Here is a 20,355-nt window from a genome sequence, read left to right as displayed (position 1 = left end):
GCAGTATGAAACAGGTCTTTTATGGTGAAGACAGGAACTGTGCTGTCGGTCTTTAGAGTTTTGACAGTAGGTACGGAGTCTCTAGAAATAAAATGTGTTTCTCTGCGTCCGCCCTGTTAGTGATTTTTTTCTTAAATATGAGCTCGCAGCAGCCAGCGTCATCTCACAAGATCCTCGGGTGCCGAGAATGTCAAACAACTGACGAAAGTGAAGTCTTGGTATGATTGATGATTGCTCATTTTTATGTATATTTTTTAATGCCTGGCTTGAGATCGACTGACACACCCTCCGAGATCGACCAGTCGATCGCGATCGACGTAATGGGCACCCCTGGTCTAGTCCATAGTGGATTTAACATAATAGTGAGAGTCCAGTCTATAGTGGATCTAACGTAATATTGAGAGTCCAGTCCATAGTGGATCTTACGTAATAGTGAGAGTCCAGTCCATAGTGGATCTAACATAATAGTGTGAGAGTCTAGTCCATAGTGGATCTGACATAATAGTGTGAGAGTCCAGTCCATAGTGGAGCTAACGTAATAGTGAGAGTCTAGTCCATAGTGGATCAAACGTAATAGTGAGTCCAGTCCATAGTGGATCTAACATAATAGTGAGCGTCCAGTCCATAGTGGATCTACCATAATAGTGTGGGAGTCCAGTCCATAGTGGATCTAACATAATAGTGTAAGTCCAGTCCATGGTGGATCTAACGTAATAGTGAGAGTCCAGTCCATAGTGGATCTAATGTAATAGTGAGAGTCCAGTCCATAGTGGATCTAACATAATAGTGTGAGAGTCCAGTCCATAGTGGATCTAACGTAATAGTGAGAGTCCAGTCAATAGTGGATCTAACGTAATAGTGAGAGTCTAGTCCATAGCGGATCTAACATAATGGTGAGAGTCTAGTCCGTAGTGGATCTAACGTAATAGTGAGAGTCGAGTCCATAGTGGGTCTAACGTAATAGTGAGTCCAGTCCATAGTGGATCTACCATAATAGTGTGAGAGTCCAGTCCCAAGTGGATCTAACATAATAGTGTAAGTCCAGTCCATGGTGGATATAACGTAATAGTGAGAGTCCAGTCCATAGTGGATCTAACATAATAGTGTAAGTCCAGTCCATGGTGGATCTAACGTAATAGTGAGAGTCCAATCCATAGTGGATCTAACGTAATAGTGAGAGTCCAGTCCATAGTGGTGTTTAGGGCACGTCCGACCGATAGAAGGCCATGGGGAAGACTATGTCTCCCGGCTCGCTTCGGGTTCTCCCGGGAGGAGCTGGACCAAGTGGCTGGGGAGAGCGAAGTCTGGGCTTCCCTGCTTAGGCTGCTGCCCCCGCGACCCTACCTCAGATAAGCGGAAGAAAATGGATGGATAAAGTCTTGATCTTCTCGTTTGTGTCTTTCAGGTGCCGCTGCGTTACCTCCTAGCAATGCTGTTTGTCAACTTCAGGCCGCTATGGGACGCCGTCATTGAACTTCTCGGGTGAGGGTCACTTCTAGAACCTTTTAAAATGAGCGGTTCGTCTTTCAAGTGGTGTGGAAGATTGTTGTCGACTGTTTGTGCAGGAGCCACGCCAGAGGGATGGACAACAAAAACTTCTGGGCGGTGTACCATGAACATCTGGAGAAGGTGGCAGGATTAGCCGGTATGGACTCTGGTGCAGCAACAAACTTTGAGGCTTGTTCTCCGTGAGGAAAGCCACACTGTGTGTGTTGCAGAAAAAGAACTGCAGGAGAGTAGTTATGATGACGAGAGCGACGATGAGGCCATGGACCTCCAGGGGGAGCCAGGTTGCGACGTCATCGAAAGCGGCGACTTAGGGGTCCTGTTCCTGCAGCACCTCAAGCTGACCTCGGACCTCCACGACAGGACGGATTTCCCCAACTTCCGCAGCCTGATGTGGCGCGCCATGGCCCAGTTCCCGGACAGGGTGGAACCCCGCAGCCGGCAGCTGAGCCCTCTGCTGCTCAGGTTTATCCGGTAAATGTTTCTTTCATGACGGCCAGTTCTATTGATCTCGATGACAAAAATCCGGATGATTATCTTGAATGCAGGAATGAGTTCTACCCCGCCGACATGCTGGTGGCGCCCACTCAGAACCTGAGAAAGAAGGACTCTCCCGCCGTGATCGCGGCTGCGGGTGGAGAGGAAGAGCAGGAGGAAGAAGAAGAAGAAGAGGAGGAGGAGGATAAAGAAGAGGAGGTCAAACAGCGGAGGAAAGCGCCACCACGGAGAGCGGCCGCAAAGTAAGACTTGGATGTTAATTAGGTGAAATAAATGGCTTATTTGTAATCACTAAAGATAATAAATGATTCTTGCAACATTTTCAAAACAAGTCAAATAAGTTGGACTTTTCGGCCCAAATTAAATAAACCCTTAGTTATTCAAATGTCCACTAATGTGAATTATATTTTGAAGGGAATTATATTTTATATAGCGCTTTTCTCTACTGACTCAAAGCACTTCACATCGTGAAAGCCATTATCTAAGTTCCATTTTTAAAGCAGTGTGGGGGGTATTGGGAGCAGGTGGATGAAGTGTCTTGCCCAAGGGCACACCAGCTGTGACAAGGATGGCAGAAGCGGGGATCGAACCTGGAACCCTTAGGTTGCTTGCACGACCTCTTGCCACTGAGCTACGCTGCCCCTAATATATGTATTAAATTCATAAATATATAATATAAATTCTTATATTGACCAAATTAATTATTCTCTATCCAATATATTTATTTTATTAGTGATTTTATATATTCTCTAACTTTTATATTTTTAAAGCCTTTTTAATGTTTATTAAATACACATTTACTAGGGCTGGGAATCTTTAGAAGAGATACTTTTATGGTATAAATAAACCCAAATAGTGTTCTGAAGCAAAGAAATATCAGTAATCACCAAAATGATTCCCGGGCGTGGCCACCCCTGCTGCTCACTGCTCCCCTCACCTCCCAGGGTGTGATCAGGAGTGATGGGTCAAATGCAGAGGACACATTTCACCACACCTAGTGTGCGCGTGTGTGTGTGTGTGTGTTACTATCATTGCTACTTTAACTTAAATAATAGCCCATCCATCAATCCATTTTCTACCGCTTGTCCCTTTTTGATGTGGCGGGGGGGTGCTGGAGCCTATCTCAGCTGCATTCGGGCGGAAGGTGGGGTACACCCTGGACAAGTCACTACCTCATCACAGAGCAAACACAGATAGACAGACAACATTCACACTCAAATTCACACACTAGGAACCATTTAGTGTTGCCAATCAACCTATCTCCAGGTGCTTGTCTTTGGAAGGGGGAGGGGCCTATCCCCAGGTGCATGTGTGTGGAGGTGGGAGGGGCCTATCCCCAGGTGCATGTCTTTGGAGGGGGAAGGGCCTATCCCCAGGTGCATGTCTTTGGAGGGGGAGGGGCCTATCCCCAGGTGCATGTTTTTGGAGGTGGGAGGGGCTTATCCCCAGGTGCATGTCTTTGGAGGTGGGAGGGGCCTATCCCCAGGTGCATGTTTTTGGAGGTGAGAGGGGCCTATCCCCAGGTGCATGTCTTTGGAAGTGGGAGGGGCCTATCCCCAGGTGCATGTCTTTGGAGGTGGGAGGGGCCTATCCCCAGGTGCATATCTTTGGAGGTGGGAGGGGCCTATCCCCAGGTGCATGTCTTTGGAGGTGGGAGTGGCCTAACCCCAGGTGCATGTCTTTGGAGGTGGGAGGGGCCTATCCCCAGGTGCGTGTCTTTGGAGGTGGGAGGAAGCCGGAGTACCCGGAGGGAACCCACGCAGTCACGGGGAGAACATGCAAACTCCACACAGAAAGATCCTGAGCCCAGGATTGAACACAGGACTACTCAGGACTTTCGTATTGTGAGGCAAATGCACTAACCCCATATCCACCGTGCTAAAGATAATAATTCTTGCAACATTTTGAAAACAAGTTCAATAACTTGGGCTTTTAAGCCCAAATTAAATAAACCTTAGTTATTAAAATGTAAATGTCCACTAATATATGTATTCAATTCATAAATATAAATTATTTTATTGACTATATTAATTATTCTATATCCAATATATTTATTTCATGAGTGAGTGTATATATTTTCTAACTTTTATATTTTTAAAGCTTTTTTTCTGTGTATTTAATACACACTTGGGGCGGTATAGCTCAATTTGTAGAGAAGGCCTTGTCAGCAACTTGAGGGTTCCAGGTTCGATCCCCGCTTCCGCCATCCTAGTCACCGCCGTTGTGTCCTTGGGCAAGACACTTTACCCACCTGCTCCAAGTGCCTCCCACATTGCTTTAAACAGAACTTAAATATTGGGTTTCACTAGGAAATGTGCTTTGAGTCGATAGAGAAAAGCGCTATAAAAATATAATTCACTTTACATTTACTAGAGGTGAGAATCTTTAGATGAGATACTTTTATGGTGTAAATAAACCCAAATAGTGTTCTGGAACAAAGAAATATCAGTAAATTATAGCGGTACATATAAAAAATGTATTCTTTTTTATTCCGATTCTCAATCAATCAATGTTTACTTATACACCCCTAAATCACGAGTGTCTCAAAGGGCTGCACAAACCACAACATTCTAAACTGATTCATTGTTTTAAAAAAAAAAACGTATAATACATTTTTAAAAAGACATTTTGAAGTCATCTCCATGCTTACTGGCTGGGCGTTTACGTAATAATAATAATAATAATAGATTTGATTTGTAAAAAGCACTTTACGTTGAGAAAACAACCTCAAAGTGCCACAGTGTAAAAAATAGTAATAATAAAAATAAATAAAATATAAAACTAGAAACAGCCCAAAAGCTACAACCAGCATGCATGTCTATAGAAAGGCTTTTTTAAAAGGATGGGTTTTTGAGCCTTTTTTAAAAGCATCCACAGTCTGAGGTGCCCTCAGGTGGTCAGGGAGAGCGTTCCAGAGACTGGGAGCAGCGGAGCAGAAAGCCCGGTCTCCCATTGTTCGAAGCTTTGTCCGTGGAGGTTGGAGGTTAGCCTGTATGGAGCGGAGGTGTCGTGTGGAGGATTTGGGGGTGAGCAGTTCCTTGAGGTAGAGGGGGGCATTTCCATGGAGGCACTGGTGAGTTAGTAGGGAGATTTTGAATTCAATACTGAATGGAACAGGAAGCCAGTGAAGGGATTTGTGTCAGCAACCAAAAAAAGGTTTTGAAAAGGTTTTATCGCAATTACTATATCAAATAATACATCGCCAGAATTGTGTTGAATTGATTCTTAGTCCAGTCGTTACCCAAAGACTGGTAATCGGATCCAATTTGTGATGACAAAAATGTAACATGTTTCAGTTTTTAACTATAATCGTACCAGTCAACTTGAAAGAAAAAACTCTGATGCTTGGTGACATTTTGGTTGCTACTACATCAGACATGGTAATAATACTTCCAGTGTGACGTGCATCAATAAAAATCGAGTAACTTCCAAAATTTTATTTACATTAACAAAAAAATTCAGCTACATTAGGTTAAGTCCATGCAGCAGACATCTCTAAAGTTTCAAGTCTGCACCACAAAAAGTCTTTTTTAACTGGCGCTCAAAAAAGTGCTCTAAATGAGCTCCACGGTGCTGCAAGCACATTTGGATCCGGCGTGCAAAGATCTCCATGACCCTCCCACATTCTTCCCTTGGGCTTAGACTTAGAAATTCTTTATTGTCCCCGAGGGGCAATTTGGTTTGCAGCAGTAGTCATTAAAAACAAGGTACAACAGTAAAAACAAGGTAAAAATACATAAAATACATACAACATACAAACATCATGAAGGCATTGAGCTAAAAACAAAAAACATTTGGAATACAATAAAAACTAATGACACGTCGCATCCCACTAAAGTGACTGCATAGCAGCTAAGCTTGTTTAAAGGGGAACATTATCACAATTTCAAAAGGGTTAAAAACAATAAAAATCAGTTCCCAGTGGCTTGTTATATTTTTTTTTAAAAATTTCAAAATTTTACCGGTCCCGGAATATCCCTAAAAAAAGCTTTAAAGTGCCTTATTTTCGCTCTCTCGAAGCCACTGTTCATTTTCCTGTGACGTCATACAGTGTTGCCAATGTAAACAAACAAGGGCGAATAGCACAATAAGATATAGCGACAATAGCTCGGATTCAGACTCGGATTTCAGCGACTTAATCGATTCAACAGATTACGCATGTATTGAAACAGATGGTTGGAGTATTAAAGTATTGAAGAAGAAACTGAAGCTATTGAGCGAATAGCTATTGATGCTATTCATAGCCATAGCATGGCCAAATAGCTGCGTTAGCATCGCCGGTAAAATGTGCAGCCCAAACGATGAGGTCTTTCGCATCTCGTGACACTGGAGCAACTTAAATCCTTCGATTGGTAAGTGTTTTTTTCGCATTAAATGTGGGTGGAAGGAAACGTAATATAGTTGCAAATGCATCTGCAGCTGATCCATACATCTCTGTGCCATGTCTGCTTTAGCACCGCCGGTAAATAGCATGTTAGCATCGATTAGCGTAGCATGTTAGCATCGATTAGCGTAGCATGTTAGCATCGATTAGCTGGCAGTCAACATCAACAAACCTCACCTTTGTGAATTTTTTGATTTTATCGTTACAAATGCATCTTAAGGTTATCCATACATCTCTGTGCCATATCTGCTTTAGCACCGCCAGTAAATAGCATGTTAGCGTCGATTAGCGTAGCATGTTAGCATCGATAAGCTGGCAGTCACGCCGCAACCAAATATGTCTGATTAGCACATGAGTCAACATCAACTAAACTCACCTTTGTGATTTAGTTGACTTTATCGTTGCAAATGCATCTGCAGGTTATCCATACATCTCTGTGCCATGTCTGTCATCGCCGGTAAAATGTGGAGACACTCTGGCACATTCAATGGGGGTGTGGCTGCAGACACTTTCGCATCTTCGGGCCAGTGGTGCAACTTGAATCCCTCCCTGTTAGTGTTGTTACACCCTCCGACAACACACCGACGAGGCATGATGTCTCCAAGGTTCCAAAAAAAAGTAGAAAAAACGGAAAATAACAGAGCTGAGACCCGGTGTTTGTAATGTGTTCAAAATGAAAATGGCGTCTGTATTACCTCGGTGACGTCACGTTTTGACGTCATCGCTACAAGACCGATAAACAGAAAGGCGTTTAATTCGCCAAAATTCACCCATTTAGAGTTCGGAAATCGGTTAAAAAAATAGATGGTCTTTTTTCTGCAACATCAAGGTATATATTGACGCTTGCGTAGGTTTGGTGATAATGTTCCCCTTTAATGCTGAAAGGTACATACAGGTTTTGGAACAACATATGCTGCCGTCTAAGCGCCGTCTTTTTCATGGACGGCCCTGCTTATTTCAGCAAGACAATGCCAAGCCATGTTCAGCACGTGTTACAACAGCGTGGCTTCTTAAAAAAAAAAGTGTGGTTACTTTCCTGGCCCGCCTGCAGTCCAGACCTGTCTCCCATGGAAAATGTGTGGCGCATTATGAAGCGTAAAATACGACAGCGGAGACCCCGGACTGTTGAACGACTGAAGCTCTACATCAGGGGTGCCCATTACGTCGATCGCGAGCTACCGGTCGACCGCAGGGTTGTGTCAGTCGATCCCCAGCCAGGCTTTTAAAAAAATAGACCTAAAAATTAGCAATCATCAATCTTCACCAAGACGTCACTTGATTGACATTCACGGCACCCGAGGGTCTTGTGAGATGACGCTGGCTGCTGCGAGATCATTATTAAGAAAAAAATGACCGAAAGGAAGGCGAGAAACACTTTTTATTTCAACAGACTCTCGCGCCGTACCTTCCGTCAAAACTCTAAAGGCCAACTGCACATTTCCTATCTTCACAATAAAAGCCCTGCTTCATGCTGCCTCCGCTAACAAAATAAGAGTCTCGGAAAGCTGGCACGCACAAGCGATCACTTGATCCTTCGGGTGCCGTGAATTTCAATCAAGCAAGCTACGGAATTTGCCGCCAATGTTTTTCTTGTAAAGTGTATGGAAGCTGGATAAATAAGATGCCAAAAACCAACCACTTTCATGTGGTATTGTACAGAAAGGAGGACTTTTTTTCTCCTCCATTCGAAAATGTGGGTGTTATCATCACTACTGTCTGATTCCAATCAATGCAAGTCATCAGAATCAGGTAACACACCAACTTCTATTCTTGTCTTCGTGAAAGAAAGACATCTATATGTGTTACACATGCTTCTATTATCATTAAACACATTTAACTTGTTAAGAACGTCTCTTTCATTAATAAATAAATACAAATGATATATATGAATGAGGTAGATCCCCCCGATTTGGTCAATTGAAAAGTAGCTCGCCTGCAGAAAAAGTGTGGGCCCCCCTGCTCTACATAAAACAAGAATGGAAAATAATTCCACTTTCAAAGCTTCAACAATTAGTTTCCTTAGTTCCCAAATGTTTATTAAGTGTTGTTAAAAGAAAAGGTGATGTAACACAGTGGTGAACATGCCCTTTCCCAACTACTTTGGCACGTGTTGCAGCCATTAGGTTCTAAGTTAATTATTATTTGCAAAAAAAGAAATAAAGTTTATGAATATGAACATCAAATATCTTGTCTTTGTAGTGCATTCAAATGAATATGGGTTGAAAAGGATTTGCAAACCATTGTATTCCGTTTATATTTACATCTAACACAATTTCCCAACTTATATGGAAACGGGGTTTGTATAAATATCTTTTGTTCAGTAGTCCATGGCATCTCGAAGTTGAAATTTTCTAAAGTTTTAGAACATTGATTCTTCTTGGTAAATCTGAAAAATAAAAAGAATTGATTAATTATTTCAAATGTTTTATTCATGTTTAGGTGATGAACGCTTTTTTTTGTGTTACTCTTCTCCTTCCAGACAGCTGATCAGCCACCTCAACGTTTTTGCCAAGTTCGCCACCCCCCGCTCGCTCTACCTGGAGAGCAGCCTGAGAGAAGTCTACGAGCAGGTAACGTGCAGAAGTCACCCAGGTGTCTGTGACAGACGGCTTGGGATGCTTTGAAATAATTGTCCCGTCCTCTCAGTTCCTCTGCCATCAGGACCAGCACATTCAGCGAGTGGCCCTTGAATGTCTTCTCACATACAAGGACCCCAATGTCATCCCGTACAAGTAAGTTATCGCTCTCCTTTTCTCTCCTCAATGGGCCTTTTGTGAGCATCTTGGATGGGACGCTCCAGGAATGTTGAGTTGGGATTATTCAGCTATCACTTTACCAATCCTGTATAGTCCCAGGAGGTTTGAATTGCATGTTGACTGCCCATACCTTTTCTTCTTTCTAGCCTCAATGTCAACGTCATTGTATTCTGATGCTTTTCTGACATTATTACTAGAGATGTCTGACAATGGCTTTTTTGCAGATATTCCGATATTGTCCAACTCTCAATTACTGATTCCGAAATCAACCGATAGCGATATATACAGTCGTGGAATGAACACTTTATTATGCCTAATTTGGTTGTGATGCCCCGCTGGATGCTTTAAACCACAGGTCACCAACGCGGTGCCCGCAGGCACCAGGTAGCCCGTAAGGACCAGATGAGTCGCCCGCTGGCCTGTTCTAAAAATAGCTCAAATAGCAGCAATTACCAGTGAGCTGCCTCTATTTTTTAAAATTGTATTTATTTTCTAGCAAGCTGGTCTTGCTTTGCTCGACATTTTTAATTCTAAGAGAGACAAAACTCAAATAGAATTTGAAAATCCAAGAAAATATTTTAAAGACTTGGTCTTCACTTGTTTAAATAAATTCATTTATTTTTTTACTTCGCTTCTTCTAACTTTCAAAAAGACAATTTTGGAGAAAAAATACAACCTTAAAAATGATTTTAGGATTTTTAAACACATATACTTTTTTACCTTTTAAATTCCTTCCTCTTCTTTCCTGACAATTTAAATCAATGTTCAAGTAAATTATTTTTTTTATTGTAAAGAATAATAAATACATTTTAATTTAATTCTTCATTTTAGCTTCTGTTTTTTCGACGAAGAATATTTGTGAAATATTTCTTCAAACTTATTAAGATTGAAATTCAAAAACATTATTCTGGCAAATCTAGAAAATCTGTAGAATCAAATTTAAATCTTATTTCAAAGTCTTTTGAATTTCTTTTAAAATTTTTCTTCTGGAAAATCTAGAAGAAATAATGATTTGTCTTTGTTAGAAATATAGCTTGGTCCAATTTGTTATATATTCTAACAAAATGCAGATTGGATTTTAACCTATTTAAAACATGTCATCAAAATTCTAAAATTAATCTTAATCAGGAAAAATTACTAATGATGTTCCATAGATTCTTTTTTGAAATTTTTCAAAAAGATTCAAATTAGCTAGTTTTTGTCTTTTTTTTTTTTCGGTTGAATTTTGAATTTTAAAGAGTCGAAATTGAAGATAAACTATGTTTCAAAATTTAATTTAAATTTTTTTCCTGTTTTTTCCTCTTTTAAACCGTTCAATTAAGTGTTTTTTTCATCATTTATTCTTTACAAAAAACCTTCCGTAAAAGGAAAAAAAATGTACGACGGAATGACAGACAGATATACCCATTTATATATATATATATATATATATATATATATATATATATATATAATATTTATTTATTTATTCATTAAAGGTAAATTGAGCAAATTGGCTATGTCTGGCAATTTATTTAAGTGTGTATCAAACTGGTAGCCCTTCGCATTAATCAGTACCCAAGAAGTAGCTCTTGGTTTCAAAAAGGTTGGTGACCCCTGTTTTAAACAATGTAACAAGGTTTTCCGAATAAATCAACTCAAGTTATGCAAAAAAAGTGCCAACATGGCACTGTCATATTTATTATTTAGTCACAAAGTGCATTATTTTTTTTAACATGCCTGAAAACAGCAGTTTGGAATTTGGATATGCTCTCCCTGAGATAATCCTGATAGCCACTACAACTATGGGAAATACTATACTTTGACCTTCACAAAGTGCATAATTTTTTTAAAACATGCCTCTAAACAACAGCTACAAAAACAATGAAGGCACACAGCTTCAGTCCGGCATATACTAGAGTCATAAAGTAAACAATAACATAGTCCTCCTTTAGTGCAAGACTGCCTGGCATACTGTATAACAGGGAACTATAAACTCGGCTCAATCTGCCTTGCTCCAAAGTATTTGTAGGAGTAACACAAATGTGCTGCAAGCTAGTGGTGAGTGCTTGAAGTGGCTTAGCAGTCAGCCAGAGCTTCTGAAATGCTGCGTTTGCTTTTCATCCATCTTTCCCTTGTATTCATATATGATTCTTGAGGAGGTGGGAGATCAAATTGCTCGTATTTAAGGAAGACGTCTTGGTTCCTCCTCGCTTAACCAACTTTTTGCAGTCATTGCAAATTGCCAGTTTTTTTATCCGTCAGAAACACTTTAAAACAGTGGTCCCCAACCTTTTTGTAGCTGCGGACCGGTCAACGCTTGATAATTTGTCCCGCGGCCCGGCGGCGGGGAGGATTTTTTATTTTTTTTTCCTTTGTCATGAAAAAGGGAGGTTTTTGTCATGAAAAGGGGAGGTTTTTTTGGGTTGGTGCACTAATTGTAAGCGTACCTTGTGTTTTTTATGTTGTTTTAATAAAAAAAAAAAAAATAATAAAAATTAATAAAAAAATTCTTCTGCGGCCCGGTGGTTGGGGACCACTGCTTTAAAATAATCCCAAACCATAGACATGGTGTCATTAGTCAGTCACCGAGGGAGCTGGCTTGTTAGCCATGGCTACAGCACCGGCAACAACACACTCTTGTTGTTGTTATGCTGCGCTCGCAGCAGTTTGATGAGGTCATCAAGCGTCGCCAGTAAACCTCTCATGCTGCAGTCGTCAACTACTGTGTTGTGTGTGGGAGAGGGGAGGGGCTGCTGACTGGAAGACGCAACTACTTCTGTGCTGCTCCCTCCGTCCGTGTTTTACCGGATATGTACTGCTCCGTACAGCGGCGTTTGAAAAAGTCATTAATTTTACTTTTTTAAAACCGATAATTTCCGATATTAAATTTTAAAGCAATTATCAGCCGATATTATCGGACATATGTAATTATTACTAAAATGTTTGATACTGTAACTGTGTTTTTAGGGAGAATCTGCAGAGGCTGCTGGACGACAAGCACTTTAAAGAAGAAATTGTCCATTTCAACATCTCCGAGGAAACAGGAGTTGTTGAGGCTTCCCACAGAGCTGCGCTCATTCCATTACTCATGAGGTGTGTGTGTGTGTGTGTGTGTGTGTGTGTGTGTGTGTGTGTGTGTGTGTGTGTGTGTGTGTGTGTGTGTGTGTGTGTGTGTGTGTGTGTGTGTGTGTGTGTGTGTGTGTGTGTGCGCGTGCGTGCTGTATTTCTACCCTTCTTGAGATATGCATAAGCAAAAGTATCTTCCATATGAAGAGGTGTAAACAAGTTATTAAAGTTAAAGTACCACTGCTCCCCTGGGAAGTGAGGGGAGCAGTGGGCAGCAGTGGTGCCGCGCCCGGGAATCATTTATGGTGATTTAACCCCCAATTCCAACCCTTGATGCTGAGTGCCAAGCAGGCAGGCAATGGGTCCCATTTTTATAGTCTTTGGTTTGACTCGGCCGGGGTTTGAACTCACAGCCTACCGATCTCAGGGCGGACACTCTAACCACTAGGCCACTGAAGTGATGACATAAATCATGGTCCCAATAAGATTGCACCCCTGCTGGTCAAAGTGTGGTCCCAAAAAGGAGGCATTTTTTCAAATTTCAAATTGTCGCTTTTAAAAGTGCTCCCCCTCTGGTCAACATATGAAATAACAAGTGTGTGGAAGAATTTAATTTAATTTAAAAAATAAAATAAAATTTAAAAAAGACATACTGTAATAACTTGAAGTAAATAATGGAGAGTATAAACCAATTAGAAACAAAAAACACCCCAAAAAGTTATTACTTAAAGCAGTCTTTTTGTCACATTGTGTCGACTTTTTTCTTATAAAATTGGGAACAATTTCTCATATTCTTTCTGTTTCTGTAATATTGCAATATTTTCTCAGAAAATTGTAACTTTTTATGTAAAATTATTACTTCTTAATGCAAAATGGTGACGTTTGTCATATACAATTCTGACTTTTATCACAATATTGCCAATTTTTTTGTTGTTCCTGTAAAATTGAGACATTTAAAAAAATTCCGATTATTAGTAAAATGTCGCCAACTTTTTTTAAGTTTTCTGATAAAATGATGACTTTTGTCAAGTAAAATTACGACTCTTTTCACAAAATTACCAACATTTTGTTCTAAAATTAGGAACAATTTTTGATATTGTTTTTGTTTCTGTAAAATTGCAATATTTTCTCGGAAAATTATAACTTTTTTATGTAAAATGATTACCTTTTAATGCAAAATATGACATTTGTCATATACAATTCTGACTTTTATCACAATGTTGCCAATGTTTTTGTTGTTCTCGTAAAATAGTGAAATTTTTTGAGTAAAATGATGACTTTTGTTATCATTTTGCCAAGTAAAATTCCGATTATTATTAAATTGCCGCCAACATTCTTAAAGTTTTCTTATAAAATTATGACTCTTTTCATAAAATTGCCAACATTTTCTTCTATAACTGGGAACAATTTCTCATATTCTTTCTGCTTTTGTAATATTGCCATATTTTTACGGAAAATTATAACTATGTAAAATTATTACTTTCTAATGCAAAATGTTGACCTTTGTCATATACAATTCTGACTTTTATCACTATGTTGCGCATTTTTTTGTTGTTCCTGTAAAATTGAGAAATGTTTTGAGTAAAATGATGACTTTTGTCGTCATTTTGCCAAGTAAAATTCCCATTATTATTATAATGTTGCCAACATTTTTTAAGTTTTCTTATAAAATTATGACTTTTTTCATAAAATTGCCAACATTTTCTTATAAAATTGGGAACAATTTATCGTATTCTTTCTGTTTCTGTAATATTGCAATATTTTCTTGGAAAATTATAACTTTGTTAGGTAAAATTATTACTTTTTAATGCAAAATGGTGACATATAGCCCATTTTTTTGTTGTTCCTGTAAAAACGAGAATTTTTTTGAGTAAAATTATGTAAAATTCTGATTTTTATTATGTCGCCAAAATGTTCTCTGTTTTCTATAAAATTATGACTTTTGTCGAGTAAAATTACGACTCTTTTCATAAAATTGCCAACATTTTAAGCTTTTTTTATAAAGTTGCGACTTTTATTGAGTAAAATTCCAACTTTTATCATAATATTGCAAAAATTTTCAGTTTTTATTGTAAAAGTTTGAGTTGCGTTGAGTAAAATGACAACTTCTATTATAATACTGATAAGTTTTTCTTTTGAAACTGTCACCTTTTTCTTGTGTAATTCCGACAAATTTTTCACAACAAGCTTTTTTTATATTTGCATAGTATGTATATATTATTCATGTTGTAAATACACTTCTTTATTTGTATAGAAAGGGTGGTCCTAAAGAGGTAGGCATTTTTCGAAGGTAACAAATACAAGAAATGTGTGTATGTATGTATGTGTGTGTGTGTGTGTTTGTGTGTGTTAGTGTTATCCCACCTTTTCATCACCAATTTTGTTTTTTTCACCCTACCCCAGAATCCTGTTTGGTCGTCTGCGCAGCAAAGGCGGCAGTCGTTTCCAGGGGAAGTCCAGCGCCGCATCCCGCTCCTCCATCATCCTGCGCTTCCTGGCCAGTTGCCAGACGGAGGAGCTGGGAATGTTTATCGACCTGCTGCTGGAGCCCGTCCACCATCATAGCCAGGGTGACCAAACTTGAAATCTTGTCTCTCTAACACCATATTATTCATAACACCCGTTGTGTTATGTGGAGATTTTGACATGCAAATCAATGCGCAAAATGGTCTCAATGGTTGGGTCATTTGTAGGGGGGCACAACATTTTTTTATCACATCCAAATCGTGATTGTTATTCAACCCGATTCTAAATCAATTAATCATTTTCAAAAATCTATTTAAAAATTGTTTTTATTTTCTATAAGAATCCATTTTTAAAGGCATTTTTAGGCAATGTCCATGCAACCAGAATTAGCTTTTCTGACCTGTCACCTGTTTTTGAAAAAGTTCCATTTGATTATTATTATTGCGAGGATTGGTTTTAATCAGGAATGAATTCGGAATCGAATCCTCACACAAGGAATTGGATGGAATCATTAGGTGCCCAAAAATGCACATCTTTTGTAATTTGTCAAGAAATAGCTGCATTACAATGCTTTTTTTAAGTTAGGTTAATCTTTTTTATTACAATCTACTACCAAATTTTACTTCACAGATTTTGAAAACATTTCTTAAAAAGTATTTTTCCCAAGTGTCGTCTTTTATTACGACGAAAAAACACCATGTGGAACATAAATTGTGTGTAAATGAGGCAACATTCCAGCTAATTAAATAATTTCTAGACTAAAACGCATAGTGGTTGACATGGAAACAGAATATTAACTGTATTCCCTCAGTACCAGATTATCCTGACTATAGAGTGAATCGGTATATTATCCGCACCCACTAAATTTAATTTAATTAACCTCTAAAGGTCTAGTAGCCACATGCGTGGACATCACCTTTTAGCTCTTATTTCCAAAATGGTGTACACTACTGAATTGGGGTCTTATGGCCACTTATGTGGACTCTTATACTGCCATCTGGTGGTGTCAGAAGAGTATAACATACAATGGAATTTGGAAATAAAAAGTGTAAAAATTAGAATTTGCATTTCACTAAACAGTTATCCGTCCGATTGTAGCTGAGATAGGCACCAGCGATCCCACAGGGAATAAGCGGTAGAAAATGGATGGATGTCACTAAACATGAAGTACACCTTTGTGTACTTATGGACTAAGTACATCATACAAAAAGATGATACTTTGTTTTTATTCTAATTAGGGTCCAATAGTGATTAAGGGCTATATAGGTAAACATTGATTGATTGATTGATAAGCCCAAATAGCAAAGAGAAATTTAAAAAAGCATGTAAACAAACAGCTTGGGCCTTAGAAACAAATATATTTTTCTATATATTCAGCTCTCTTGTGAAAACTAAAACAACACAAAAAGAAAGCCATTGTAAGTTAATACTGCTAACACAGACACTTGTAAACGTGTAAGCATATTAGCTAATGCAAACGACGCTAGCGTCATTACATTACGTTAGCACTTACTCCTACAGACATCACACATGGGACGGTTGAGTTAGTATAAACAGTTTTAGTTATATTGTAAAACTTACAAACATTGCTTGGAAGAAAACTGAACGCCACTCTACTTAAGATTGATTGATACTTTTATTAGTTGATTGCACGGTTCAGTACATATTCCGTACAATTGACCACTAAATGGTAACACCCGAATAAGTTTTTCAACTTGTTTAAGTCGGGTTCCTTGTTAATCAATTCACGGTAAAGATGACGCCATAACAGCCGTCAGCGACAAAAAAATCCATTAATTAGCCACACCGTTTTGTAAGCCGCAAGATTCAAATATTAGGGGGAAAATAGAGGCATATTGTCCGGTTCAAACACTGATGACATCTATTAAACAGACAAGAAGCAAGGAATTAAACAGAGACAGGATTCAGTTTGGCTCATGAGGAGAAACGTCTGAAACAGTGAAGTGAAGTGAATTATATTTATGTAGCGCTTTTTCTCTAGTGACTCAAGCGCTTTACATAGTGAAACCCAATATCTAATTTTTACATTTAAACTAGTGTGGGTGGCACTGGGAGCAGGTGGGTAAAGTGTCTTGCCCAAGGACACAACGGCAGTGACTAGGATGGCGGAAGCAGGGATTGAACCTGCAACTCTCAAGTTGCTGGCACGGCCGCTCTACCAACCGAGCTATACCGCCCCTTGTCCTTCACCATGCTCTGACAAGATAGTTCTACGCCTCCTCTTTTATTTGGACTTGCCCTGATTACATAGCAACAGCTGTTTCTAATGAGAGAGGAGGTCTTAAAAAGCTGTTGCACTCAGTCACAAAACAGTTCAAAGAAAAGGCGCCAGGAGCTTCGTCAGGCCCTGCTCCCTCTCCGCTTAGTAGATCTCGGGTCAAGACAAGAGCTTTCTGTGGATCACAACAGATCAAAGAGACCGACACCGTCATGTCATGTCGCTTCCCATCCTACCCAGCGGAATTTTACAAGCCGCCTGCTTTTGTCTGCTTGTCGGGAACAGAAAGTTTTGTGATAGATAGATAGTACTTTATTGATTCCTTCAGGAAAATTAAAAATAACTTACATACAAATGTTCTGACACATATAGTCCGGAATTTACCACGCGTTGACCCGTCTCCTGTTTGTCTTTCAGGTTCCTGTTTGGCGGCGGTGGAGAAAGCGGTGACGGAGCTCGACATAGGCGCCGTGCTGCCGCTGGGCCGCCAGCACAGTCTGTTGAACATCATCGACATGGTCATCCAGAAACTGGGCCACCTGGTGGAACTCTACCTGCCCAAAGTGCTGCAGATCCTGCTGTGTATTACCGCCTCCGTGTCCGCCGTGCTGGAGCGGAGGGAACAGGTGCGCGGTGTCTCCTTCAAGGGAGGAACGCACCTTCTCTGACCCGGTTGTGAAATTCCCCGTCCACAGGTGCAGCCCGGTTGCATCGGTCCTCTGAAGAACTTGAGGCGTCTCGGGATCCTGAGGGTCCAGGATTTTTTCGACAACTTTGAAAGCTTGACTTTCACCGCCGATCAGCTCGACGGCGTCTTCCTGGCCGTTGTTTGGCCTCAGGTGCGTGCTCGGTCATGCTGATTTGAAAGGAACGTCTTATATTTAGGGGTTTCATTCCAGGTGACTCGCCTCAAGTCAGAGAGCACTTACTCGCCCACTCCCCTGCTGAAGCTCATTCACGTCTGGTGCAAACATGCCAGGTCCGCTTCTTTCACCTTTTTTTTTTTTTTTTTTTAAATCATGTTGCTTTTTCAATGCTGCCGAATGACATTCCTCCTGGGTCTTAGGTATTTCCCGCTCCTGGCCAAACAGCGCACAGGCCACCCCGAGTCTGATGTCCTCCAAAACGTCTTCGCCATCCTCGGCGCCAGGAACGCTTCTCCGGTCACCACCGCGGTGGTCATGGACATAGCAGAGTCCCTGTCGACCAAAGAGGACTTTGTCGCCATGGAAACGGAGACCAATGAGGACTTTGTCGCCATGGAGACCGAGATGAGCGAGGGTCAAAGAGAGTCAGCAGGTTTGAAAAGCACAAAGATACCGAACATAAGACAGTACTTATTCATACATACATCCATCCATTTTCTACCGCTTGTCCCTTTTTGGGGTCGCGGGGGGGTGCTGGAGCCTATCTCAGCTGCATTCGGGCGGAAGGTGGGGTACAACCTGGACAAGCCGCCACCTCATCACAGGGCCAACACAGATAGATAACATTCACAAACTAGGCACCATTTAGTGTTGCCAATCAACCTATCCCCAGGTGCATGTCTTTGGAGGTGGGAGGGGCCTATCTCCAGGTGCATGTCTTTGGAGGTGGGAGGGGCTTATCCCCAGGTGCATGTCTTTGGAGGTGGGAGGGACCTATCCTAGGTTCATGTCTTTGGAGGTGGGAAGGACCTATCCCCAGGTGCATGTCTTTGGAGGTGGGAGGGGCCTATCCCCAGGTCCATGTCTTTGGAGATGGGAGGGGCCTATCCCCAGGTGCATGTGTTTGGAGCTGGGAGGGGCCTATCCCCAGGTGCATGTGTTTGGAGGTGGGAGGGGCCTAACCCCAGGTGCATGTCTTTGGAGGTGGGAGGGGCCTATCCCCAGGTGCATGTCTTTGGAGGTGGGAGGGGTCTATCCCTAGGTGCATGTCTTTGGAGGTGGGAGGGGCCTATCCCCAGGTACATGTCTTTGGAGGTGGGAGGAGCCTATCCCCAAGTGCATGTGTTTGGAGGTGGGAGGGGCCTATCCCCAGGTGCATGTCTTTGGAGGTGGGAGGGTCCTATCCCTAGGTGCATGTCTTTGGAGTTGGGAAGGGCCTGTCCCCAAGGTGCATGTCTTTGGAGGTGGGAGGGGCCTATCCCCAAATGAATGTCTTTTGAGGTGGGAGGGGCCTTTCCCCAGGTACATGTCTTTGGAGGTGGGAGGGGTCTATCCCCAGGTGCATGTGTTTGGAGGTGGGAGGGGCCTATACCCAGGTGCATGTCTTTGGAGATGGGAGGGGTCCATCCCCAGGTGCATGTCTTTGGAGATGGGAGGGGCCTATCTCCAGGTGCATGTCTTTGGACAGATATGGGCAAAGTAAGGCCCGGGAGCTACATGCGGCCCGTTAAGCTTTTCAATCTGGCCCGCCGGACATTCCCAAATATTTTTTTAGATCTTTAAGATGGAAAGTGTTGCTGCCATTATGATGAGCAGTCATGTTTTCTATTGAACTTAAGTCTTTAACTTTACAAAGTATTTCAATGGTTGGAATCTGCACTTTTGCATGATATTTTAGTGACTAGTGTTGTCCCGATGCCAATATTATTTCGATACTTTTCGGCATTTTTCGATACTTTTCTAAATATAGGGGACCGAAAAAAAATGCGTCATTGGCTTTATTTAAACAAAAAATCTTAGGGTGTGGCGGACCGGTACTTTTCAGAGGCGGTATGGTACCGAATAGGATTTATTAGTATCGCTGTACTATACTAATACCCGTATACGTACATCCCTACTAGTGACGATGGAAATCTACGTCACAGCAGCCCAGACGAGGCACCAAGCAGTGTCGGTGGGGAGCGTTTCCACAGAGTGTTTTCAGAGCTTGAAATGTGGGTGTCAGGGACTGATGCAGAAGGAGATTTTTACAAGAAAGTTCTAAAGTTTAGTGATTTATCAGATTGTATAGGGTTTTTTTTACCCTTCGTGTCCATATTTCGATGTTTGTTGCATTTGGCTTGATTGTAAAATATGTACAGGGGGGTGTGACGTTCATATGTTGCCAATATTTAGGGTTTTATCGTTCATAGAAAAATTCTGAATTCCATTCCGTTTTTAAGGTGATCTGTCATAACATTTTTAGCATTCAATCAGACTTTATTGTGAGGTTTTATATTAGTTTTCCCCAGAAATAGATACACCGGCCCCCAGACACATTTTTTTCTCAAAATTTGGCCCCCGAGTCAAAATAATGGCCCAGGCCTGTCTTTAGAGGGGGGAGGGGCCTATCCCCAGGTGCATGTCTTTGGAGGTGGGAGGAAGCCGGAGTAGAAACCAAGCAGTCACGGGGAGAACATGCAAACTCCACACAGAAAGATCCCGAGCCCGGGATTGAACTCAGGACCTTCGTATTGTAAAGCACATACACAAACCCCTGTTCCACCATGCTGCCACAGTTGTGGTCAAAAGTTTATATACGCTTGTAAAGAA

General features: G+C 41.0%; 1 protein-coding gene across 1 annotated transcript in view; it reads left to right on the top strand.

Moving 5' to 3' along the window:
• utp20 (UTP20 small subunit processome component) overlaps positions 1–20,355 on the top strand; it is a 104,477-nt gene that overhangs the window by 21,975 nt on the left and 62,147 nt on the right. The window contains exons 19-30 of the mRNA XM_061914056.1: positions 1,406–1,482; positions 1,566–1,645; positions 1,719–1,980; positions 2,055–2,246; positions 8,868–8,958; positions 9,035–9,120; positions 12,094–12,219; positions 14,596–14,762; positions 17,315–17,523; positions 17,593–17,736; positions 17,797–17,876; positions 17,964–18,196. Coding sequence (XP_061770040.1) covers positions 1,406–1,482; positions 1,566–1,645; positions 1,719–1,980; positions 2,055–2,246; positions 8,868–8,958; positions 9,035–9,120; positions 12,094–12,219; positions 14,596–14,762; positions 17,315–17,523; positions 17,593–17,736; positions 17,797–17,876; positions 17,964–18,196 — 1,747 coding nt within the window. The remainder of the gene's footprint in view (positions 1–1,405; positions 1,483–1,565; positions 1,646–1,718; positions 1,981–2,054; positions 2,247–8,867; positions 8,959–9,034; positions 9,121–12,093; positions 12,220–14,595; positions 14,763–17,314; positions 17,524–17,592; positions 17,737–17,796; positions 17,877–17,963; positions 18,197–20,355) is intronic.

This window comes from Nerophis ophidion, linkage group LG10 (genome assembly GCF_033978795.1).
Source record: "Nerophis ophidion isolate RoL-2023_Sa linkage group LG10, RoL_Noph_v1.0, whole genome shotgun sequence".
NCBI classification, from domain to species: domain Eukaryota; kingdom Metazoa; phylum Chordata; class Actinopteri; order Syngnathiformes; family Syngnathidae; genus Nerophis; species Nerophis ophidion.
The sequence above is the reverse complement of the archived record's forward strand: the minus strand, read 5'-3'. Positions and strand labels throughout refer to the sequence as shown.